At 44.5% G+C, this 27,027-nt stretch overlaps 1 protein-coding gene across 2 annotated transcripts in view; it reads right to left on the reverse strand.

Moving 5' to 3' along the window:
* Positions 1-4,498: 4,498 nt before the first annotated feature.
* LOC147434217 (putative copper-transporting ATPase HMA5) overlaps positions 4,499-27,027 on the reverse strand; it is an 85,244-nt gene continuing 62,715 nt past the window's right edge. For both annotated transcript variants that reach the window (XM_086490782.1, XM_086490783.1), the window contains exon 6: positions 4,499-5,101. In XM_086490782.1, the coding sequence (XP_086346908.1) occupies positions 4,688-5,101 (414 nt within the window). In that variant the 3' untranslated portion in view covers positions 4,499-4,687. The remainder of the gene's footprint in view (positions 5,102-27,027) is intronic.

A 27,027-nucleotide genomic window follows, 5' to 3' on the forward strand; every position in this document is an offset into this window, starting at 1 on the left:
AGATCCTCTCTAAATAGCACTGCCACTTCCCCCGAGCCCCGTCCTCTGTGCTCTGAGCGTGTCTCCTATCTGTAGGCTGTCTCCCATCTGTATCCACTAATGTGAGGCATGGATTGCCCAGGGGCCTAGTGTGTCTCAGAGTAAAAGATGATGTCTCATCTAGTAAAGCTATCCTCAAAAGCACCCACATCAAGACACATAGATCCATTACAGTTCCAGGCAGCCACTTTGAGTGTGGTCCCATAAGTCTCGCACCGTCATGTAGAGTGTCGCTCTAGTGTTACCACTTTTCCATCTCGGTAAAAGGCAATCTTGACTTTTCCCCTTGCCGCTCTAATCTCTTGCATTACTTCATGCATATGAGCGATCTGCGAGAGGGTGAGATCATCCCCAAGAAAGATGCCAGTCTCTTTGAGAGTTGGTCTTTTCTTCAAGAAGGACTTCTTCCCTTCCATGGAGGGAAAACGGAGGATGAGTGCTCTTTCTTTTGAGGTTTCTCCACTGCTTCCATTTTTCTTTATGTTGCCCACTCTCCATGCCTTTGTGTGCGTCGGCTCATGAACCCCCATCAAGGCTGTGAGTTCTTTTACTTCTTCGTCCACATTGCCTTTGTCTTTAAGACCGCAGATTCTCACATGTAAAGCGCGCACCCTTCTCCTCTGCTCCTCCTCAAGTGTCTGATTAATGATGTTGTAGGGTGTGGACGTGGGCGTTATCTCCTTGCCTTTCCCTTTCTTGGCCACCTTGATCCATTTCTCGGCTTCGTCCGCCTTCTGTTGAGTTTTGGTAAGAACATCCACCCAAGAAGTCGTCATTTCTTTGTGCTGCTCTTCTCCCTCTTTGATGACCCGTACTTGCTCCTTGATCGTGTTGATTTCTTCGATTACTGAGGGTTGCAGTTCGCCCTCTTCCAGTGTGTTTCTTGATCGTGCTTCGGCGAGATCTGTCTTGAGTGATGCAATCTCTTCCTCTTGGGTCGTCACTCGGTCTTCCAGCGTGCTTATCTTGCTCTCTTGGATCAGCACGCGTCCTTCGAGCATGTTTATTGTACCCCAGAGATTGCGGTTCATCTTGGTAATGATCTCCGTCATTTCCTCTTTGCATTTTTGAATAGCATCCTCTAGGGAGTCGGCTTTATCGTTCATCTTCCTCATGCTTGATCGCCGTCCGAAAAAGAAAAAGAGAGAGGGTCCCTAAACGCACGTGTGCACCCCCAATAGCATCGAGCGCGATAGATGGGCGAGTGGGTGAGCGCGAGGAGGTATGGCAAGGAAGGGGCAACGGTAGAGTACGGCCGGGAGAGAAAGAAGCGATAGAGTACGGGCGAGAGAGAGAGAGAGAGAGGGGGGGGGGCGGAGGAGAGAGAGAGAGAGAGAGAGAGAGAGAGAGAGAGTTAAAGGGCGTTAAAAGTTAGGATTAGAGTTAAAGTTAAATAGAGTTAAAATGTAAGATGTAAAATTGTAAAAAAAGGGGGGGGGGGGGGGGGGGGGGGGGGGGGTTAGAGAGAGGGGCCTATCGCGATAGAGACAGAGGGAGCGCGATAGGGAGCGGGGGGCAGCGCAATAGAGAGAGGGAGCCGGGGGGGGGGGGGGGGGGTAGAGAGAGGGGCCTATGGCGATAGAGAGAGAGGGAGCGCGATAGAGAGCGGAGGGTAGCGCGATAGAGAGAGGGAGCGGGGGGGCAGCGCGCGGAGTAGCGTGGGCGCAGGGGCAGGGGTCGCGGGTGCGCAGGGGCAGAGGGTGCGAGGCAGAGAGAGGGAGCGGGGGTGCAACGCGTGCGGGCAGGGATGTGGGTGCAGAGCAAGGGGCAAGGCAGCGAGAGAGAGAGAGGGAGAGAGAGAAAGTCAGCAACAGCAATAGACGTGGACAAGGTGCCGGGGGGGGGCGGGGGGCAGAGAGAGAGAGAGAGAGACAGAGAGAGAGAGAGGGGCAGGGCAGCGTGAGAGAGAGCGAGAGAGCCCCAATGAATAGATTTGTATTATTACTTGTGTGTAATATTTTTATTAATACTTGGCTAAAAGTATTAGATTTGGTATGAGAAGACTCATATAAACATGGTCTTATAACATTGTGGTCACTGAGTCTGAGTGATTTCAATTATGATTTTAGAAAAGGTGAAAAAGAAGGAAATGCAAGAATCGGTATCAAATGTAAACCTAAAGTACCCCAAAAAAAAAAGTGAATCATGTGAAAGGCCGTTAGTAGTGGTTGTGTGTGTGTGGTGGCCAACTCGCAGCGGGGGCGCGCCAACAATGGAGCCAACCTCACTCTGCAATTTAATGGCTACCAGCTCGTGACTCTCCATCGCAGCTCTGCCTACAAAGAGGCGGGCCCCCCCTCCCCTCTCTTCACGCTCATTGCGCCTATTCTCTCTGTTGCAGTTCTCCCAAAGCTTTTGAGTTTTCGGCATTCAGTGCGGTATAGTCTCTCGAGTCTCTCTCTCTCTCTCTCTCTCACACACACACACACACACATATTCTCACTCTCAGCATTTGTCGTCTTGCAGGATTTTCCACAGGCATACATCATGGCAGCCAGCTGCAAGCGCTTCATTGCAACTATGCTAGTGGTGGCCCTGTTAGTGCAGCTCATCTGCTTGCCCAAATATGCCAGTGCTATTCGAGGATTGGATGTAAGCGACCATGCCTACGCCCACACCGGGGCGAGCACACATGGCAGCCTGGAGGAGGTGGGCGAGCTGTCGATTGAAGAGCAGCAGCAAGTAATGCAGCTGCAAGAAAAAGAGAATATGGATGAAGCCAACAGACAACTCTTCGCCTATGACCCCTACTTCTCCAAATGGTTTGGGGATCACCACCATTAATTTACCACCCACATTATCCTCCCTTGTAGTAGTAGGGACGCATCATATAATTTGAGCTTTTCCATGAAAGCTTGATTAGCTGTATTTTGTAGCTACCAAATAATTATTTTGCCAAATAATGTTTTTGTTGAGCTGAAAGAACATCATGTCAAACTTTATTTTTAACCAGCAGCGCTCTCTCTCTCTCTCTCTCTCTCTCTCTCTCTCTCTCTCAACCGTGGTAGATTGGCTATCCCCATTCGCTCTTGCATGGCAGGTCTCGAGTTCAACACTTGACATATGATTTTGGGCCTCTTGGTACTGTTCCAGCCACCTTTAAAACAACTTCTTCTCCCTCCTCTCTCTCTCTCTCTCTCTCTCTCTCTCTCTCTCTCTCTCATTTATTTTCACTTTTAGTCCTAAGGTATCCAGACATTGTAACATATTCACCACTTTTGTATCAGTTTGGTCTCATAGGTCAGGTCATTCTGGCCTTTTGAAGACGTTAATATAACATTTCATTTCATTTCTCTCTCTCTCTCTCTCTCTCTCTCTCTCTCTCTCTCTCTCTCTCTGCCTTAGTAAAGCATGAAACTCTTGGAAGCAATTGTAGACCATTGAACATAGATTAGTACCACATGGCAAGTTAACGATGGCAAACCTTTTTTCTTCCCTTCCTTTGTAATAAGGGCGCATCCACACGAGTTGGGTAGAACCCCCACAACTCGTAAGCATTTTTGGCATGATGCATTTAACGTCTAGAAGCAGCTCTGAGCATGAACTCTTCAGCAATCTACGAGGCGGGGGTAAAAGAAGGTGTTTGCCACTCTGCCGAAATCGACAGAGTTGGGTCTTGCAAGTTTCGTTCGCTAACGTAGGCAGGCTGGGGTGGAACTATGCCCGTGCAAAACTTCCCCAAGAGGGACATTAGTTAAGCATCCTATTACCCCTGCTGTGAAGCATCCTATTACCCCTGCTGTGAGAGAGAGATGACATCTGGTTTCTTATTTCTATAATTAGGAGAAGTGAGTAGTGGATCACACACTCATCCTCTTATGTAAGCCATTGTGACTTTTTTCTTGTTTTGTAGGAGGTTTATTTTTAGCACTTTTGTCCTTTTCTTTGGATGTACATTGATCTGTCTCATAGGCCAGCTTTGGCTTTTAGAAGACATTAACAAAGCTCAAGCTCTCTCTCTCTCTCTCTCTCTCTCTCTCTCTCTTTTGTACCCAGACATGGTATCTACTTTTAGATTCACTATTTTGTAACAGATTGTCTCATAGGTCATTTTGGCCTTTTAAAGACGTTAATATAACATTTCATTTCTCTCTTAAAAGTGTGGTAGATTGGTTGTTTCAATTCCCTCTTGCATAAGAGTTCTTGAGCTCAAAACAATCGGATAGACGTTAATATAACATTTCATTTCTCTTAAAAGTGTTGTAGATTGGTTGTCTCAAGTCCCTCTTGCATAACAGGTCTTAAGCTCAAGACAATTGGATAGATCTTTGAGGTCTCTTGGGAGACATTAAAACTTCTCTCTCTCTCTCTCTCTCTCTCTCTCTCTCTCTCTCTCTCTCTCTATATATATATATATATATATATATATATATATATATATATATATATATATATATATATATGCGCATGTATTTTGTGAATGTGTTTGATATGCAAGTTCCCAATGCTGGAACTGTGATGGTAGGAGGAAGACAGAACAGCCTAAGCTCGGAGCTCCGCTTGTTCCATCTGATATTTTGATGTAAACTTGTAATGTTGTAGCAGACATTCTAGTCATCTTACTACAATTGTTTACATGTAGCAAGTATGTTTATCCTGACAACAGCATGTCATTATGTGCGTGTCATCTCTTATCAAGAAAGTAACATTATGATGATAGCTTGATTTGCTTCAAGGTTATCAGCTTCTTGGGTCTCTTGTAGGATCTGAGAAGCAGCGACGAGCATACGACGCTTACCGATGATATTGCCATAGCAGCTCCAGCCACCCATGGGGGAAGGCGCAATCCAACGAGAGGGAATAGCACTCCCGCCGCAAGTGGTAGTGCAAGCACATTGTAACCTAAAGCCCACACATAATTGATCTTTATTCTGGAAAATGTTTTTTTGGACAAATGTATAGCTGTTAAGACATCTTCGAGGTTGCTTCGCATAAGAACTATGTCGGCCGCCTCTATGGCCACATCGGTCCCAGCCCCAATAGCCATTCCTACATCTGCAGCTACCAATGCAGGTGAATCATTGATGCCATCCCCCACCATGCCTACTATCATGCCAGTCCTCTGCAATCACCGACCACCACAATTGGCGAGTTAAATTTCTTCATTTCGTATGTACTTAGTCGAAGACAAAACAACTCTTTATTCCATCTCTACTAAATGCAATGCCAAACAAAGATTTAAAAGCTGAAAATAAAGCACGTGCACTGTGAATGTGTGTGTTGGGTTCATTGCATCAAACATGTAGTCTCATGAATAGGACACAGAGAAATACAGTCTAGAAAGTGCTAAAACTACAGCAAGATATTTATTTCTTGCTGCGAGTTTCACCACTAGTATCTGCAAACTTTTGGGCTAGGCCGGTACTTTACAAAGTGTGCTTTAATTGCACTTTAAATGACTCTGAATGAAACTTCTGAATTGCCTAGTTGCAATGTTTGACTAGTTAGTTACGAAGTAATAGGTTGTGAATATGATTTTGGTTTCATGCTATGATGAAAGGAGAAACACCACATACACTCTCAAAAATTCTAACCAGAACAACTCAGACCTTTAGTAAATATTTTATGAAGAGCTGCACGTCACCTCGTAAGTTCATTTGCCTGTGGCCTCAGAAATCTTTTGCTACGGTCAGACATAGAACAACGGGTCTTCTGAATGAATACGAATCCGAAGGAGAAGAATGACTTGTTTCTTGAGATACATTGTTGCGTGCTTTTCAAACCAAGGAGATGTAGGGTCGTGAAGGAAGACAATGCAGTTGGTACCCAAACTCATCTCATGAAACAAGAGAAACCACTAGGTGTTGAATTGCACATCAATTGGTAGAAAACGTTGAGCAACTCAACAAACCATAAAAGCTTCAAACATTAGTAAAGGGGGCAAAGTACAAGCCTTTAACCAACAAAAAGAAAAGCATTTCAAGCCTTACAGTTTCTAGGGGCTGTAATCCGCCTACAAAACAAATCAAAGTATAGCTATCCTACATCCTCTAACACCTAGAAAGTAAAATGAACCAAAAACCTACAGCGAAAACTGGAAAAGGTGACCAATTGTAGTATAGCTGTGGGAGAATAAGATGAACAGAGATGGAGCTCTATCTCTAAAAGGCTCAAAATGCAAGATTATATATGTCAGCCCTCAAATGTATAATTATGGTATGCATAATCTAGCTAGCTCCATCTAGTCCCATAGTGGGGGTGTAAATTGGTGTACATCAATGAGGGAGATGTTTAGGAGCTCCCATAAAATATGCCTGGATTTCAACGGAGCTGTTGCAGTCTCTCCTCTGACTCTCAATGGTGTCGAGCTCAGGTCTCTATCATCTCCGTAGCTTGAATATCTTGTAGCTTTGGGTTCTCTGTCTCCTGCTGGCTCGAAGGACCTCTGGTCTTTGATGTGTGACACCGTGTGGTGTGGGCACGGATTCAGGTATGAAAAAAAGTCGGTAATCAATCATTGTTCTCCTCTTCCAGGTGTGGTCTGGGCTTGTAAAGAGATCTCCCTCTGTCACTCTACATCTATTAGAAACGGGAACAGTCTTGCGTTGATTTGCTGTGACTGTAGTAGCTGAAGGGAGCATCGTCCAGTCAGCTCATAGACCCTCTACTAATGCAATGTTAAATAGGTAAGCAAGAAAGCGAGCTAATGAACCAATACATAAATGAGGTGTTCATTCTGTAGGCCTCTGTGATTACATGCTTGTCCATGCTAAAAGTGGTGAATAGCTCCCTTCACTCTATCAATGGCGTAAAGAAGAAACAATGGTGGGTCGAGGCTCCTCTAGTTGTGACTTAGGTGGCTGAACTAGGATGTGGTACAAGCTCTCTACATATACATGCCAAATTTGTGGGTCCTCGATGGGTGTCGATGAGATGGAGACGTCCCTGCTCAGAGAAAAGATGTATTCCATTCCCCTCTACGAAGGCCCTCTTTTTTTTTTTTGCAAGCCTTCTCATCGTTTCCATGACTCCCACTCTTTGATGATCCCTAGAGCTCATTTCATGCATATCAAGATTGTAGCATCTATGTTACGTCCCAAGACATCAGGATGGGCGCCTACAGTTATGTCTGGCCAGTGTGAACCTCGCCCTTTAGCTATGAAGTCCTATAAATAGGACTTGAGCCTCATTTGTGAGATCACCTTGTGTGATCACCACACTTGGACTCTTGGCCCTTGGCAACACCCGTACTGGTGTGGGTTCGGTGGTATGGTACACCGGCCCTTGTGGCAGAGGCTTGCCCGTTTGGCTGCAGGGCCCAGGCTCCAAGCTCGAGGGTGAGCCCGTATTGGCTCTATGGTTGGGAGATGAGCCCGATGTCTGCTCACTACATGTATCTAGGTGTGAGCTTGGCTTGTGTCATTTCATGTGTGCAAAATTGATATGGCAAGGACTAACATTGGTATCAGAGCCTCCTTCCTACTTGTATGCCCGACATGGCGACGTGCACAAAACCACCAGAGATCATGGGGCTGTGATGGCCCAGCCTGACAGGCTCTCCCAACTCTTGGATAGGGTGGTATGGGATGCTACTAGCGAGAGAGGAGGGCAAAGGACCAGCCGGTGGTGAGAGTTTCATGGTATATTTTTCTTTTATGCATGGATTCCCATGTGTGGAATGTTGATTTGCTTGTGGCAGTCACATGGATGCTTGGTACGTCTTTGTTTACCTCTCTGTACCTAGTTTTGCATGAGGGTGTCCTTGGGAGCTGCCACTCTAGGGACATAGCAGCCCCTCCGTATGCGACTAATGGGAGGAATGAGTTCATTGGAGTAGATTTTGCAACGATGGAGTTAGTGACAAAGGTTGGTTTTGTGTTTGTACCCGCAAAGTTGTGTTGCATCATGGTTGTCGGGTGCATAGGACGTGTGGTGGAATGCTACACACGAAGGCTACAGAGTGGCCTATTGTCAACACTTGCACCCGGACGCAACAGCTGGTAGCCTTGTCGTGCAAGTCGGCAGCGCTACGTACGATCCCAGGGCGACGCCGTCATGCTTTTGCGGAGTTGGGTGGCTGCACTTGCTAACGGCACGCAGGCAGGCCTCAAGAGTAAGTGGCACGGGCATGGGAGGGTGGGATCTACGGCCGGGGGATTGTGGGCCGTAGATCCCGGTGGCGGCGCCGAAAGTAATCTAGGGTACCCTAGATTACTTTTGGCTGCCGCCCTTGTGCATACATGTTTTAAGTAAATTAGGGCCCCCACGTTTCACAACGCGTGCATGGCGTAGTGGTTAGGGTATTCGCCTCTCGTGGGTGAGGTCACGGGTTCAAAACCCACTCCCGCAAAAGTGGGTACCCTAGATTACTTTCAAAACTCGGGTACCCTAGATTACTTTTTACAAAAGTAATCTAGGGTACTCGCATTCCAGATCTACGGCCCACAATCCCCTGGCCGTAGATCCCACCCTCCCATGCCCATGCCACTTAGTCCTAAGGGCAGGCAGCGGGCTGCAAGATGGCGGCGCGGCGGCAAGGTGCAGGGGTTAGCCCTGTGCGGTGCGCAAGCAATCAGGTTCTGTTAGAAGGCCCACTTTTTTTTGTGAACAGCAAGGGTTAAAAATTTAACCCTTACACATTAAGTGGTCACGTTTTAACATTAAGTGGTGGCCTCGAGCACCATTTCCTACCTCTCGGGTGGTCAAGCCTCTCCCTCTTCTTCTATATATACCAGGCCGGTGAGCGGGAAAGTGACATTTGTGTCTACCGCAAGTCCTCTCTCACGCATGTACCTCTCTTTTTTTCACCCTCTCCTCTTGCGCTCTCTCTATTTGTCTTACTATTGCTTCACTGCATACTATAGTGTATTGACAACACTGTGAGTGGGAGCTTGGTGTCATGGCAGTTAGCTACACAGGGAGTGTAGAGGCTACAAGCGGTCCTCTGTAGTTATCTTCGGCAAGATGGGAGCTTGAATATTTCTCCTTTTGCCAACATTGTCTCCAACAATAGTGCAATTTCTCTGTTGTAAAGACTCATCTCTTGCACCAAAAGGGCACTCTTTGACAGTTTTTGTTCTGTCAGTACTATCACAAACTCGGCTACATCCTCTTTTAGAAAATTTTGCCATTGCTTCTCATTCTGCCTTTCCAGTTCCATAGCATGTACGATCATTAAGGTAAAATTTATACGAGGAGTCATCTAACCACAAGTGTGTTTGACTTATTGAACTTTGGGAAGAGATGCCAGAATACATCCAGCTTTTTAAAGAACGTTGATCTAGGAGGATTATCAAAGAACCAACTGCTAACATGGCAAGAGTTTTGTGAGAGCCATCTACTCAAGCATTTATTGGCTTGAGACACGCACTTATCCATGGCAGACTCCAATTTCCATCCTACACAAGAGGTCCACACACCTTTGCAACTTGACTTTATGCTAGTAAGAACAACTCTACATCCTGCCGTAGATAGTAGATGATGTTCGCATCCTCAGAGACTGCGGAAAAAAACATCATTGAGACATCTGGAAGCATCCTTTACTTATGTTTATCGTGCATGCATGCAAGAACACTGTTGAAGTCAACATTGGCTGCCAAGTCTCAGGATTCATTGAAGCGTAGAAACCGGTAGTGTGGAGGGTAGCGCTCAATGTGCGCTACCTCATCAATGGGTTGAAGGGTCTTCGGGTCAACAACTTGTATTTTAACTACACACCAGTTAAGTTGGTCAAAACAAATGAACTTAAGACATTGAGACAAAGGACTTACATATTACAGTGCCGCGAAATAATACGACAACATGAACAAAAAGCTACAAAGCCACAAGAAGTTAAAGCTTCTTGCACACTCGAGTTTTGGGGAGAAGTAGGTTAGTACTTTTCTTGGGGTCCTGAGGAAGCCCATCCTCCATCTACCTTTTCCTCCTCTTTCGTAGTTCTCCTGCAACAAACTCAAAAGTCTATTCCATGTCTGGGTCCAACTTCTTCTCTTCAGACTGTGCACCCTTATCGGCACGGCTTGGCTCTCTAGTTGGAGCAATAACCTGACTCAATTTTTTACTAATATCAATACCTATGTTGGCAACAAGAAATCAAGTTAGGTGCACAGGTATTTGATGGTGATCACACTGACAATGGATAATCATATCTCTGAGGACAACATGTAGATAATAACCAATATCACCTTGTGTGGTCGTAGAACCAGATGCCTCCTTCAAGATGTCTACATCTCCAAGCCCATCACTTTTTCCAATATCCATAGACTGACTACAACCCTCAAAGTTTTTGTATTTCCTCGCCCAGGCGTCCAGGTTGAAGGGCCCGTCCACATCATGCGTGAACGAGGTGGAACCCCCCTCGCCAGCCTCTGACTCAACTCAGACATAACATACAATTACTATACGTATCAAAAGTAGCATGATTCCTGTTTTATGAGGGAGACATGCCTTACGTATAGAGTCCTCATATGCATTCCCAAGCGCCCAACATCTTGCTACAGCAGGTATCTCCTAGCGACAGCTCGAGACAATGCACTCGGCCTCGGTCGCACATACAATGAAAAAGCAAAAAAGGTGGTACTTGTGGGCACATTGCAGATAGTAAACGCCGGCTGCAAGTTTGCTTGAAAGCAAGTGGCCACACGCAACACAAGATCCACCAATCAGGACAGTGTCAGCACCTAAGACAGACTTGGCAAGTGAGGTAGGCACTAGAAGGGCCTTGTCCTCTTTCTTCAAGAAGTTGCATGCCTCCTCCATGAAGAAGGCATGTCTTCTCAGCTCACATATCACACGATCCATCTTCTCAACCGAAGCCTACACATAATGGAAACAAACCATCAATAATTTCAAGCACTTCCAAATACTCTTAACACGCCCTAGTGGTTTAACCACTGGGCTCTGAGCAGTTGCCAATGGTCTAAGCACTTGTAAGTGGTCCAACCACTTGTAATCGGTGGTAGCACTTGTAAGTCGTTTGAATCCTTGCAAGTGGTCTTAGCACTTGCAAGTGGTCTGAGCACCTACAAGTAGTCTGAGCACTTGTAAGTGATCTGAGCACTTGTAAGTGGTCTTAGCACCTACAAGTTTGAACCCTTGCAAGTGGTCTTAGCACCTGCAAGTATGAGCCCTTCCAAGTCTTCTTAGCACATGCAGGTAGTCTAAGCACTTGCAAGTGTTCTAAGAATATGCATGTATGTTGTCTAAGCTCCTACCAGTGGTCTAAGCACTTGTAAGTGGTCTTAGCACTTTTAGGTAGTCTAAGCCCTTGCAAGTAGCTAAGATAAGTGATCTAAGCACCTGTTAGTGGTATGAGCACTTGCAAGTGGTCTAGGCATTTGTAAGTAATCTAAGAACATGCATGAGCTCCATACACCTGCAAGTGGTCTAAACAGTTGCGGGCAGTCTTAGCACTTGTAAGTGCTTAGACCCCTACTCTCAGCATAGCAGTTTTCTTGAGTCTTTGAAACTACATGTAGGGTGGACATGTCCTCCTTCATCTTTGTAGCATCAGTCAAGCCACCAGCCCTTGACAAGACCCTGCCAACACTCCTATCTCCACTTTTATCTTGACAATGACAGCTTCATTTTCTAGGGGAGATGTTTGTAACATATGCATGTCGGATCTAAGTCTCTCCATCTCTGCTATAATTGGAGCACAAGCCCAGTAGCTCCCTTCGTTGCACAGTGACAAATCCCTCTTCTTTGCTAAGACCAATTTAGCAGAAGCGACCTTCTCCTCAGTAGTATGAACCTGTCCATCAAGATCTTCGGCAATTTTACGCATTCAATCTGTGTATAGGGGCTAGGATGTAACCTCTCTTTTGTAGGGTGATTGGACATTATCGTGCCATAGGAGTCAATAGCCTACCCCATTTGTCCATGCAAGATGGACATGGAGAAGAACTTGTTCATCTTGCGATCCAAGCCTCCCCTTTGGGCCTTTACATTCTCCAGGACCATACCACCCATCACAACCCATGCAATCTTGTGACTTCTGGATTTAGCTTGAGCTGTTGCATAATTCTCATATGCAAATCTCCTAGCAAAGTTTATCCTTAAACAACTTAGTGCACTTTTTGATACAAAAGACGGCAAGCATCGTAGAGATGATCCTGCACCATATGCAGGAAGGCCTTCGAGTTCTTCTTATCGGGAAACTTGAAGACGGTCAGCCATTGCTCAAGTGGAAAATCCTGGTCGATAAGGTCTTTGGGCAGCTTGTCCTCCAGGCTCAGGCCGTACTCAACATGCAGCTCAATAGATGAGTAGAAAAATCGGGAGAGCTTCGGTTACTCAGATGATGCTGGCAATAAGAAAGAGAACAAGAAAACGTTAATACTCTAGGGGGCATGCATGCACCGACAGGGTAAGAATGTGTAAACAAAAGCCAATGGAGGAGACATATAATAAGCATTATATGTGCATGTAACAAACATGGAAGAAGAGCACAATACCTTTCTGAGCACCGGACTTTACAATCGGGGAAGCTATTTTCGTCAGGGAGGCTTCACCTTGCTCTAGAGCAGTGAAGGGGTCTGCACGACAAAGCCGGCATCCTCAGATGGGTCTCTTGCTCCTCCTGGAGAGGGTGTTTCTCAAAGGGGTGGTAGCACTCATCTCTGTGCATGGAAACCGGTGAGACAGTGGAGGGACGAGTGAGCATGAAAGCGCTTGGCGAGAGGGAAGGTAGGAAGGGAGTAGCAAAGAAGGTATGACTCCCACGTCAAGGTCTTGAGGTTAGAAAGAGCAAGGCGACGTGATAGGTGGTTTAATGGGGGGCACGGCAAGTGGATTAATGGCAGGAGGACCATAACTTCGTCTAATGATTACTCGCATGCATGCGGAAAAGGTACATACAGCAGAAAGAATAAATATCTCTCCCTTTTACAAATTTCTCTCCTTGGGGGGAAATTTCCCTTTTACAAAGTTGAAAAATACTAAAGTTCCGTTCTTTTCTTAGCTATTGGTGGTACCACCAAAAGGTGGAAAAAGTGGTACTGCCTATACATGCTTTCACCCCCAAAAAAATGGAAAAAAAAATGCTTTTGTAACCCCTCTTAGGACTCATAAAAGGTATGATTACAATGGGTTTCATACTATCCGTTGCTAAAGATAGCTGTAGGTAAATAGGGGGTGTGGTTGATCCTAAGAGGTGAGATTACAATGAGTTTCAATGCATAGAGTGAAAAGCAGTTGATCTAATATATGATGTTCACTCCTTAGGGAGTGGGGTACCTAAATTTCCAATGGCTGCTTTGCCTCCTCTATACATTGCCCACTTGCCGTTCCGTCTTGCTTCTTTGACTTGAGCTAGTTTTGTAAGTCTATTTTCAGTCGTAGTAAGTCAACTTATCTACTATCCATACCTATGTGCATTGGAGTGATTTTATCTACTTCATTACTGCTACCTTGTCAAATCTATCGAAGTTAGGATACCTTTGCTCCATAGCAATAAATTTCGAGCAGTATTGTGTACGTGGCTGCCCCGGATGCCCTACTGTTTTTAGTTAATAGCAAAGGGATTTTTATGGTCTTGCTCACTCTTATCTCTTGGAAGTTAAGTTTTAGTGTTAACTTTTTAACTTTTAAATCTCCACAATTTGGTGAGTGATGATGAGCGCGCGGCGGTGTGTGCAAGTGAAAGAGCACGCGAGGAAGTGCAGTGTGTGTACAGAGAAGGGAGGCGAAGGGCAGTAGTAGAGAAAGCGCTAGCAGAAGAGAAGAGGGCACGCTATCTTGCAAGGAATAAGTGAGTGAGTTGAATAAAACTCACTTACCCTTTATTATTTGTATAGGACCAATTTATAAGTTAGTGGCCAAGTTCAATGTGAACTTGGCCAAAGGTTAGTACCTTTAAAATATACATTAAAAGGGGGCCATTTGGGCCTTTAACCCAACAACCTCCCACTTAAAGGCATAAATGGCGCCTTTAAGCTACGTGACTCCCACCATCTCTATGCATAGATGATGTTGTGCTTTGGGTAAGCACTTAGTGAGAGCATCGGCTGGATTTTGTGATGTATGGACCTTAACCAATCTAATAAGGCCATCCTCAAGCACTTCACATATGAAGTGATACCGCACATCAATATGCTTTGTGCGTGCATGAAACATGGCGTTCTTTGCCAGACATATGGCACTGTGGCTATCACAACCAAGCATAGGTGCCTTGGCAGGCAAACCAAACTCACTGCATAGGCGTGCTAACCAAATAGCTTCTTTGGAAGCCTCAGTGGCTGAAATATATTCAGCCTTTGTCGTAGACAATGCAACAATCTTTTGCAATCTAGAACACCATGAAACAGCACCTCCCGCAAGAGTAAATACATAGCCACTTGTGGATTTCCGTGTATCCACATCACCAGCATGTCAGAGTCACAAAATCCCTTCAACTCCATTGGTCCTTTACCATAGCAGAGGCATTTGTTTTTAGTCCCTTTCAAGTACCTTATAATGGACTTCACTGCATCCCAATGCAACCTTCCTGGATTAGCCATAAACCGGCTCACAACTCCCACTGCATGGGCTATGTCAAGCCTAGTAGCAACCATAGCACACATAAGTGAACCACAAGCTGAAGCATAAGGCACACTTTGCATGTCATTGGATTCTTCCTTTGACTTGGGACAATCATCCTTGGAGATTTTAACATATGGCTGTAATGGCACACCAAGAGGCTTTGCTTCAGCCATGTTAAATCTGTCCAGTACCTTTTCAATGTACTTTTCTTGCGACAAATACAATAGACGCTTGTCTCTTTGCCGTGTAACACGTACTCCAAGTATATGTCCAGCTGCCCCAAGATCTTTCATTGAAAACGTAGATTTCAGCTGCCCTTTAAGAGCATCAACAGTGCTTCTTTTCTTTGCAGCTGTCAACATATCGTCTACATAGAGCACAAGAATGATAGGGCTGCCATCCTCATCACGTTTGGTATACAAACAATGGTCTGCATGGCTTCTTTTGTAACCATGTTTAAGCATGAAGCGATCAAACTTCTTGTACCACTGTCTACATGATTGTTTCAACCCATACAAGCTTCTATTGAGCGTACATACCAAATGTTCCTTGCCAGGGATAACAAAACCCTCGGGTTGCTTCATGTAAAGCTCTTCTTTCACATCACCATGAAAGAAAGCGGTATGTACATCCATTTGGTCCATTTCCAAATCAAGAGCAGCCACAATGGCAAACAATACACACAAAGTGGTCATCTTCACAACAGGAGAGAACACTTCCTGAAAGTCTATGCCCTTGGTTTGGACATATCCCTTTGCAACAAGCCTTGCCTTATACTTGGGTTTTGCATCAACATTCTTGATTTTATACACCCATTTGTTAGCAATAGCCTTCCTTCCTTTGGGCAATTCAACCAAATCCCAAGTATGATTAGCATGCAAAGCTTTAATCTCTTCCTGCATAGCAAGCTCCCACTTGTCGCTGTGCTCACATGTCTTTGCCTCTTTATACGTAAGAGGCTCTCCCTCATCTGTCAACATAATGTAATGCAAAGAGGGGTCATATCGACTCACAGGCCATCTTTGACGAGTAGACCGCCTCACCCAATGATCCACATTATCCGGCAATGGGTTTACATCAGGTGGCACGAAAAAATCATCAACAATGGGCTGTTGTACATCATTTTCAGCACCATTTTCATCATTGTTTCTTGGCTGAAAATGCCCTTTAGGAGCCTCAATTTACTGTCCAACATCATCTGGCTCAAACACCACTGGATCATCTACATTTTCAGCCATTTGTGGTGCATCCTGAGGGTCAAAAATAGGCCTAACAGGTGGCTGGTCATGCTGAAATTTCACCCTTTTATGGTCATGCTTTGAGGCACAATTGTTTTGAAGCAACCTTGCCTCATTAAAAACAACATCCCGGCTGCGAACAACCCTTTTGAGCTGAGGTAATCGAATCCTGTAACCCATTTTGCCTTCTTCACCATATCCCATGAAGAGGCCTTTAATGGACTTCGCATCTAGTTTACTCCTCAACTCGGGTCTGACATGCACAAAAGCCTCGCAACCAAAAATGCGTAAGTGATCATATGAAGCAGGCTTGCCAAACCAAACCTCTTCAAGGATGTCACCTTTCAAAGACATGTGAGGGGATCGATTGCATATATGCACTGCAGTTTTCAAAGCTTCTCCCTAAAATCCATGAGAGAGATTAGTTGTGGACAGCATGCATCTCACCCTCTCACAAAGTGTCCTATTGAATCTTTCAGCCACACCATTAGAAGAGGGGCTGTATGGCACAGTAAGCTCCCTCTTAATGCCCAAATTTTCACAAAACTTGTTAAATTCAGCACTTGTGTACTCCCCCCCATTGTCTGTACGCAAGCATTTTAGCTTTCTACTTGTTTGGGTGGTCACAAATGCATGAAATCTCTTAAACGCAGCAAAGGCTTCATCCTTAGACTTAAGCAAATAAACCCAAATTTTCCTAAAATGATCATCAACAAAGGAGACAAAATAACATGCACCACCCATAGACTTAGTAGGCATGCTACATACATCAGAATATACAAGATCAAGCACACAAGATTTACGAGACACCAGAGTAATAAGAACGCTTTACTTACTTTCTATATTAGCATTCATTACAGAAGTCAAGCTTTGTGCTTTTAGCATCAAGCTTGTTCAAAGTACAAAGCTTAGAAAAGCCCTTTTGGCTCATATGGCCAAGCCTCTTGTGCCACAACTCCATGTGAGAGTTAATTTCAGCCAATGCAATAAACTTGCCCAACACGGCCTTTCCATGCATGCAGTAAAGTGTCCCTTTCTTTGTGCCCTTTACAATCAGCCTTGAGCCTTTAGTCATTTTCCATGACCCTCTCTCAAACAAGATGTTGTAACCATGCATATCCATCTGACCAACAGAAAGCAGACTCTTCTTGATTCCCGGCACATATCAAACATCATGCAAGACAAGCTCATTTGTGCCATCTATGGAGAGATGCACAGTGCCAATACCCTCAATGGAACATGCATGATTGTTTCAAAGGTATACATGGCCACGCTTGCCTACATCAAAAGTAGAGAAACACTCCTTGATAGGAGTCACATGAAATGAAGCACCGGAATCAGCAATCCAAGTCTGGGACAATGCATCATTGCCAGTCAACAAAACATCAATAAGATCACTCTTGGTGATCTGCATGTCCTGTGAATGAACATTTAGAGAGGCATCAAAGTCATAAGCATCATCATCTGACAAAGTGGCACACAAGATGTCCTCTACATCTGACAGCTCCTCAATCACAACACTAGAAGCCACATTGGCATTCTCTTTGTCCTTTGAGCTATCCTGTGCATCTGCCTTGACTTCCTTCTTCTCTTTCTTTTTGTCTCCGCCATTCTTTTTCCTTTCTAACTCAGCTTTATAGTACCTACAATCGGGTTTCTTGTGACCTTTCCTGCCACATTGATAGCAAGTCACATCACCCTTGCCTTTGCTTGCATTTCCCCTTTCTTTACTCTTACTCTTACTCCTTTGTGCATAAGCATTCTTCTTTTCTGTCCTGCCTCTAACCATGTTGGCAGAGCTGCCTCCCTCTCCACTTGCTTTCCTCCTGATTTCTTCATTCAAGATAGAACCCCTAACACCATCAAAGGTCAAACCGGGGTTATTGGACAACGAAACCACCAAAGTTTCCCATGACTCATGTAAGGTCATAAGCAAGAAGATAGCTTTCAGCTTATCATCAAAAGGAGGCAAGCCAGAATCCTGTAACTGCGACAAAGTACCTGCGAACAATGACAAGTGCTCTGCCGCGCTCTTGGACTCATCTAGTTGCATGCCAACAAGTTTTCGCATCAAGTGCACCTGGTTGACATGCGTTGTATTTTCATACATTCCCTTTAACTTCTCCCACACATCAAAAGCAGTCGTGAGACCTTTCACATCAATGACGGTCTCATCTGTCATGGCCATTTTAATATATGTAACTTCTTTTCTGTTCATGCTAACCCATGCTTCATCTATCATATTCTGTGGCTTCACCTGTTCAAGTGCCCCTTCGCAATCCTTAAGAAATAGGATTCCTTGAATCCTGTCTTTCCAAAGATCAAAACCTGTACCATCGAACCTTCTAATCTCGAAGAGGTTCTTCACATCCGAAGAAGATGAGGCCATAGTTGCACGAAATAAGAGGGATAATACACTGAATTTTTGGGCAAAATGCGCAAAAATCGGAGTATAGCCTCACAGAGATGTGCACTACAGCTCCAAATGTTCACAGGAGCAATTTGGGGCAAAATAGGACGATTTGGGCACAAAATTCAATTTCTGAAAATTATGCGCAGGAAATTTCAGCGAGCAAATTTGTGCTCAAAAACAACAAATTTAGTTGTTTTTAGCCTCAGAAGACATACAGAAGGCTAATACACAGCCTTTAGAAGCGTGTAAGCACAAAATCCCTAATTTGTAGCTCAAAATTGCATGAAATTGAGCCACAAATAGTCATACATCGACAAAATTAGTCAAATGTGCGTAGATTGAATCAATTTGCACTTTCCCGAATGTAATCGTACCATAAAAACACTTGCAAAAACTTGCCTAAATCTGAAATTTGCTTAAAACACATGTTTTAGGGCTTGTTTTTCAGCAATTTCAAGGTTTTCGGGTAGCGGGAACTTAGCAAAAGTATTCCCACACCTTACTACATCATTTACAAAACCTGTATTTTGTTGTCATAACCTGTAATTTCCTGTTTTTGACTTAATTTCAGCTTGTTTTAGGTCAATTTTGGTTGCCGAGAGCTCTCTAGTGTCCGGGGACGAGTCCTTTGGCGACGAAATTGCAAAATCTCGCGTGAAAGTTGACCTTCTTGGCTGAAATTCAGCGTTTGCAGGTTTGGGGGCAAACCCTAATCGGGCTCTGATACCAGTTGATGAGCGCGCGGCGGTGTGTGCAAGTGAAAGAGCACGCGAGGAAGTGCAGAGTGTATGTAGAGAAGGGAGGCGAAGGGCAGCAGTAGAGAAAGCGCTAGCAGAAGAGGAGAGGGCACGCTATCTTGCAGTGAGTGAGTTGAATAAAACTCACTTACCCTTTGTTATTTGTATAGGACCAATTTATAAGTTAGTGGCCAAGTTCAATGTGAACTTGGCCAAAGGTTAGTACCTTTAAAATATACATTAAAAGGGGGCCATTTGGGCCTTTAACCCAACAAGTGAAAGTTGAAAGTTGAATCTATTTGTGAATTTATGTGTTGTCATACAATTCATGACACATATATCATACCTAGCGTATGCCTAGGGCAATGAAAGAAAATTAAAAAACAAGTTCTTTTGCTTAGGATCCTCAAAAAAGACATCTAGTACATGTATTTTAACATATTATACGTCTCGTCCCGTATCTAGCTACTATGAGAGCAGGAGGTAAGGACAACTACAAAAGTTCTTCTTCTTTCCATTCGGTTGCTAGAGAGAGATGGAGGCGTACGTTCCGGGGGGAGTCGGGGAGAGAGATGATGAAATGAAATGAAATGATATATTAACGTCTTCAAAAGGCCAAAATACCAAGCTGTAACAACATAGTGAATCTGATACCATGTCCGGAGTCAAAAAAGAACTGAAACAAAAATACAAGTACTACAAGCTGGGACTGTATGGATGTGCCAGCTAATACAAAAGGTGCCCAGTACAATGTGTAGTACAATGAGAGAGGGGGGGGGGGGGGGGGGATATGGTAGAGATCCATCCTCATCCGCGCTCTAGACGTTGAGAAAGTATGGCTCGAATCCTCTGCTATAGTCTCCGTCGATACTATGTAGCTCCTCTCCTCAATCGCGGTCGTTAGATCTCCCTAGCTCCAACGCTCAGTCTATGAGAATGCCAGTAGTGGTAGTATTGAGTGCGGGCAGAGCTTTGCAATGGTGGCTGCTCCTCTAGGTGTCCAATATCTAGTGTAAAGAAATCTGTAATCTTCTTTGGGATTGTCTCTCTCCAGCTCTTCTCAGTAAAGTGTCTCTATGCCTGTGTAACTCAAGTAGATACAGTCCAAGACATCTCTAATCTTCATAACTCATGACCCTAGATAGAGGCCCAAAACCTCAATGAATAGACAATGAAAACGGCCTCGTATCTCATAGTACATTGTGCAATGACATATGTAATGTAACTCTGTCTCTGGCTCTAGATGACATACGCGGCATATCCTACTATCTGTTGGTATCCCTTTGAATCTGCCAGTCTCAATCTCGAGCTAATGTGAGGATGTGTGTATCTGGCCAATGGCACAACGCAAACCATGAGAAAGATGTGTGTCCATATAGCTAGGTCGAATCACAAACCCATCCCCTGTGAGGTGGAGAAGATGCTCTCTTTAGAAAGCCATCTTCGTGCCCAACTCTTGTACGGGCTCTATCCATGTCCTCCTCGTGTCCAGCTAGATCAGATCCTGACGAATGAGTCTAGTAATCTCCACTCGTGTCAGAGACATCAAGGGTGACTGTAGGGAGTACTGAAAAGGAGGCAGCTTGTCCATGGTGAAGCCATGTGTCTGAAACCATGATGTCATTTGTGCATATCAACATGATGTATCCCCCTGTAGAGCCAACTATCTGGAGAACTCTAGGGCCAACCTGGCATATCTATCTCTGGTAGTATCCCAAAGGCTATGTACAAGGGAGACTGATCAGGTAAGCGCCTCAATCTCCATAAGGGGGGCAGCTAACTCCGCTCGAATGATATCATGCGGTATGGAGGCCTTGGCTCTAATCAGCCGAGAGATCATAGATACCAAGGGCCTCTCCATACGTCTCCAACCATCCTGGACTACAGAAGGTCCCCAAACCTGCACCCCATATAGCATAGTAGAGGCAACCAAAGTATCAAAGAGACAAAATTTTGTCCTAGGTTCCTGGAACTGAACCTACGAGCAGATTCTCTCCAATCCTCCCAAAGCCGCATAAGCTCTAGTCAGTCTAGCCTTTGTTGCTCTTCTCAAAGGAAATCTCGGCCCAGTAAAGACTACCCCCAGGTAAGTGTATGCATCTGTATAATCCACAATCTCCTGACCATATGTGAAAGTAGGTGCTGATCTCCTGATCCACTGTGGTGTGGTGTTAAACACCATAACCTTGGTTTTACCAAGATTTACACACAATCCACTATCCTCTGCAAAACTGTGTAGTGCATCCAAATGTCGTTGCATACCCTCTGGTAAGTCAGATATCAACACAATCAGCCCTGTTTCACCCCAATAGTAGAGAACTAAATCGGATACCCCTTCCGGAGTGTGTACATGTCCCATCACTCATCTGTACAAAGCCATAATCCCCCAAATCAACTCTGTGGGCACTCCCATCTCCTGTAGTCTGCGCATCACAATCGAGCTCTCGGTACCATGTCAAATGCTTTTTGGAAATCCACAAAGCTACAATAAATCCGTCTTCCATCTGACTTGCCCTCCTCAATGATGGCTCTGAGTGTCAGAATATGATCAAGAGTGGAGAAACCCCTCCTGAAACCGGCCTGACCCTTTGCTCATACACCCTCACCCTCTGCCCAACCAATGGATGGCATTCAACCGTGCCAATGTGTCCAACCATAATAGTGCGGTAGTTCCCAGGCTCTTTAGGATCACCTGTCTTGAAGATAGGTAGACAACCTCCCAAGTCTCAAGTAACCCCTCACACATGGAACAATTGAACAACACTACAAGAACCTCCATCAACATGTCCCTAGCATGTATAAAATGCTCCGAAACTAGACCGTCATAATCATATGCCCTCCCGGTCCTCATCTTGTCAATGGCCATCAGTAGCATCCCAGTGGTAAAGAAGGTGCTCGTAGATGGGCATGGCTCTGTAGGGTCTGGAAGGGGGGAGAGAGAGAGAGAGAGAGAGAGAGAGAGAAATGAAATGTTATATTAAACGTCTTCAAAGGGCCAAAATGACCTATGAGACCAAACTGATACAATCTTGGTGGATCTAATTCAATGTCTAGGTACAAAACTAAAAATGAAGTGAAGTAAAGTGAAAGACTAAAATCATCATCAGTATCATCATCATCAGTGCCCGAGGATGCCCGCCATCGGGCGTTGTCCGAGAAAGTATTGCATCGGTCGCTGAAGAGAAATGAAATGAAATGCTATATTAACGTCTTCAAAGCCCAAAACAACCTATGAGACCACATAGTTACAACATGATGTAATCTAATACAATGTCTAGGTACCAAAAATAAAGAAAAGTTATTGAAAAAGGATACTATGAAAAACCCTAACTACTGAATGTAGGGGGTATGAGAGGGGGCTATGAGTAAGGGGGTGGATGTGGTGAGTTAGGGCTGATATAATAGTTGATACAAAAGCTGGTACAATGTTAGGTGCAGCGAAAGTGAATGTTGAACTTTGCTCAAGATGAGTGCTCCGAACTGTGCTCAAGGTTCCTTTTACTTACGGAAGGGAGAGCCTTTCGTTCCTTTAGTGAGAGAGTGCAATGGACACAATCAAAGTGGATAAACAATGTGAATGAAGGTGCTGAGACTGAGAGATAGAGAGAAGAATACGACACCAGGAAGTTGTCAAACCTCCTCCAAGGGCCCCTCTCTCGATGGCGAGAGATGTCTATGCTTTTGATTGCACAAACTGGTACAAGACTCTAATGCAAACTTGAGAAGCTATGATGCAATGAGTGGAGACGACGGTGACGAGGATCTGCTGTCTTTAGTTGTTGAATTTCTGTTGTTCAAACGTTGGATCTGATGCCCTTTTGCTTGCTGAATTTGCCTGTTGAAAACGTCGGCCTGAGGCTGAAATCGCTGCTGCAAAAACGTTGGCCTAATGGCTGAAAACGCTGTTGAAATCGCCAAGTGCAGGACTGAAATCGCTGGAGTTTAGGTGCTGAAGAACGCCACACTGATGGGGGGTTGTTCTTGCTGAAAGGGGGAGAGAGAAGCCTGCTGCAAATGAATTGTCTGATGCACTTTCTCCTCTTCTGCCAGATAGTGCTAGCGCTAGGTTGCTTATATATTTCATTAGCAAAATTGCCCTACCTAGTTCCCAACAAAAGTCACTTAAAATTAATAAGTGAAAAATGTCAAAAATAGGAAAAATAGGTTCTACGCGCTGGAAAATTCCCTTGATGGATTCTGATGGTAATGTTGATGATCAAGATGTGTGCAACCAGAGGATATGCATCTCTCTAAGTGTCTGGGCATGCACGGTTTGCGAACAGACTCACAAAAGTGCCAGAACACTTCATGTTCTAGACTCACTTGACTGAACTGAACCCTGGTCATGTTGTAGCTTGTCCACGGACACATAGGGTTGGATGTGTCAAGTGACATCCCCTCCTTTTTAAAGTGAGGTACTGGTACCAAGCTGCATAGCTTCCTTGTAGTCTGCCAACAACTCTGGGTAATCTTTGAAAAACTCTTCGTCGACCCACACTTCTTCGTGGGTTCCTCGATCCTTGAACTTCAAAAAGTATTGTCTCACTTGCTTCTTCGAACCATGTCGAAACCGATGCAGCAACACTTGCTCCGGCTCCATGACTTCAGCGTTATCAATGATCTCCTGTTCTTCTTCTTCCGAAATGTCCTTTGAAGGTGTTCCCTGAAACACTTTCAACCAAGAAACATGGAAAACGTTGTGCATTGACCATGAGTTAGGCAACTGTAATTTCATTGAAACCTCATTTATCTTTTTAATGACAAGAAATGGACCATACATTCGAAAAGACAACTTGGGACACTTCTTACCAACTTGCTTAAGATGTTGCTTCATGATTCTTAAATACACCCAATCCCCTTCCTTGATCGAAACATCCTGACGATGCTTATTAGCCTGCCCTAAATAAGATTCATGAGCCTTGCTTAGCCGAAGCTTCACACTCTCAGAAATCTCATCTAATGACTGACTTTCAGCATTGGCATCAAGCATTTGACTGACCGAGCGAGTCAAAAGTGACAGGAATGGACGGCCAAAAGCTGCCTCATACGGAGTTCGATCAATGTCAGAGGAAAAAGAGTCATTCAAAATAGCCTAGACCAATGGGAGATAGAGCTCCCACTGAGACTGTTGATCATACACATATGACTTCAAAACATCAAAAGCCAACTGATTGTAAATCTCTATCTAACCATCTGGCTGTAAATGAAAAGCGGATGAAAATTCAACTTAATGCCAAAATTTTCAAAGAGTGTGCGCCAAAAATTGGACGTGAACTTAACATCCCTATCTGAAACAATCAATTTTGGCAAACCACAGAGGGGGTACCAATGCTTTATGAACAACCGTGCTACATCTTGTGCGATGACTGTGGCTTTACAAGGAATCAATATGCAAAACTTGCTGAAACGATCAACGATTGTCAAGCATCGAGTGTTCCTTGAATGCAAACTTGGTGGAAGGTTAGTCACAAAATCCATGGAAATATCTTGAAAAGGTCCATCGGGAATAGGCAGCGGAAGCAAGAGGCCTTGCTGCTTACCCCGAGGAGCTTTTACCTTTTGACATATAGTGCATTGTGTGACATAACGAAACACATCCTTTCGCATTTTAAGCCAATAAAAGAATCTTTCTATTTTTTTCCAAAGTGGTGTTCATTCCCCTGTGCCCACCCGTGAGAGAGTCATGTGCATCATGCAATATGGTTGGCCTGAGAGAGGGCAACACACATAAACGTTGACAAAAACACAACAAACCATCACGAATGAGATAGTTGCTTGGCCCTTGGGAAAGAGCCTGCAACCATTGCTTACCAAACTCGGAATCCGCATATTGGTTCTTCATGCTGTCAAAAGACACACCCTGAATAGAAACTGTGGATCTTGACTCAAGAGCCAGAATCTGTTGTTTGCGACTCAACGCATCTGCAACAAGGTTAGCTTTTCCAGGCACATAGTCAATCAAACCTCCAAATTGCTCAAAAAATTATGACCACCGTGCTTGGAGATCACTCCAATGTACACTAGACATAGACTGGAGCCACTTGAGGGCTTGATGATCCATGCGAACTGTAAACTCTCTACCGTACAGAAAAGGATATACTCAATGTGAGGATTTAGAAACTTGTTCTTGACGGTCATCTTGTTCAATGTCCTGTAATCAACACACAAACGAGACGAACCATCTTTCTTGCGAACAAACAAAATAGGAGCAGCAAAAGGACTTACACCTGGACGTATAAATCCTCGAGCCACCAACTCCGTGAGTTTCCGCTCTAACTCTTCCTCCTGTGTCTTGTTCAAACGGTAGGGAGCCTTGCTGACAAGCTGTGTCCCCTCCATAAGCTCGATGCGATGGTCCTCCAGCCGCTCAGGTGGGAGACGGGGTGGAAGATCATCCTGCAAAAAGAGATGCTTAAACTTGGTAAATAAATCTGAATACTTATCTGGAGCCCGAATGCTCTGGGAAACTGGAGCAGCATAGATGAATGCCGCTTGTGCTCCTCATTGTAATTCACGCTTTACCTGCACATGAGAAATGAGAGGCAAAGAATGCAGACCTTCCTCAGCACGAATGATGATGGGGGAGTCAGTCTTGGCATTTAATGTGAGAGTGTTAGCCTCCAATCAATGAGAGAGTTATGCTCACGAAATCATCTAATGCCCAAACGCATATCACATCCTGAAAGAGGAGACACAAGAAATTTCCTACGGAAAGCAACCTGTTGAACTATAAACAACACATCAAGGCACTCTTTCATGATGAGAGAGTCCATACCGCGAGCGAAGCTAGAAACCTCGAGAGGAGATTTCTGACTGACCTCTAGGCGGGCTCTCTCAACAAGAGAGGCACTAATCACATCATGCATACTACCTGGATCAAACAATATGATAAAACGTTGATCAAATTTCTTTGTGATCAAGAACAGACCACAATATCTAGCTGAAAGCTTATAATGCTTTCCTGTTCGCATGGTTTTGAAATCCTTGGGTATCCTTAGATAGACATTGTCCCACATCTAGAGTCCTCGGAGATCTCTTTTGATTAGCATAAATAGTGACTCGATCACGAGCCGTTCTTATACTATCCTTAGCCAATTCGAGCATTTCTTGCATATCATACAAGAAATCACGAGCTTCGTTTTCTAAGCCAATCCAATTGGGGATGTAGGCTCGAATCCATACATCAGCATGAATGCGCTAAATCCAATAGCAGAATGCTTGCTACTATTGTAAGCGAACTCTAACTGTGGAAGATACCTTTCCCAATCAGACTATCAGTGAGAGACATGAGCTCTCAACATGTCCTCTAACGTCGGATTCATTCTCTCAGTTTGTCCGTCGAACTCAGGATGGTCAGAAGACGACACACTCAACTTCGTCTGAAGATGAGCAAACACATCTCGCCAAAATCGACCAGTGAACTTAGTATCTCGATCACTGGCGATATCCTCTAGCAGACCGTACGGCTTATAAAGCTGATCGACAAATACAACCGCCAACTCATGGCTTTTTATTGTCGACTTTGTTGGAATAAATTTTGCCATTTTTGTAAGTCTATCGATCACAACCCAAATGATGTCATTGCCCCCACTAGTATTTGGCAAACCAACGATGAAGTCCATGGAAATACTTTGCCACTTGGCATCTGGGATTTCCAATGGATGTAGCAGGCCAGCTTTCATAAGGCGCTCTGCCTTATTGACCTGACATTGAGCGCATCTCTTCACATAGCTCTCTATGTAAGAGCGCATCCTTAGCCAATAGAAATATCGCTTGACCAAAGTTAAAGTACACTGGATGCCTGGGTGCCCGGCGCTAGGAACATCGTGTCATTCAAACAAAATCCTTCGTCGAACGTCATTGATTTTCGGCACGCAGACCTTTCCATTTCTGAACAATAGTCCACCTCTAATGGAATATTTCCGTTGTCCTTTGCCACTTGCCATCTGGGATTTCCAATGGATGTAGCAGACCAGCTTTTCTAAGGCGCTCTGCCTTATTGACCTGACATTGAGCGCATCTCTTCACATAGCTCTCTGTGTAAGAGCGCATCCTTGGCCAATAGAAATATCGCTTGACCAAAGTTAAAGTTCTCTGGATGCTTGGATGCCCGACGCTAGGAACATCGTGGCATTCAAAC

This window comes from Adiantum capillus-veneris, chromosome 19 (assembly GCF_014529385.1).
Source record: "Adiantum capillus-veneris isolate H3 chromosome 19, ASM1452938v2, whole genome shotgun sequence".
NCBI classification, from domain to species: domain Eukaryota; kingdom Viridiplantae; phylum Streptophyta; class Polypodiopsida; order Polypodiales; family Pteridaceae; genus Adiantum; species Adiantum capillus-veneris.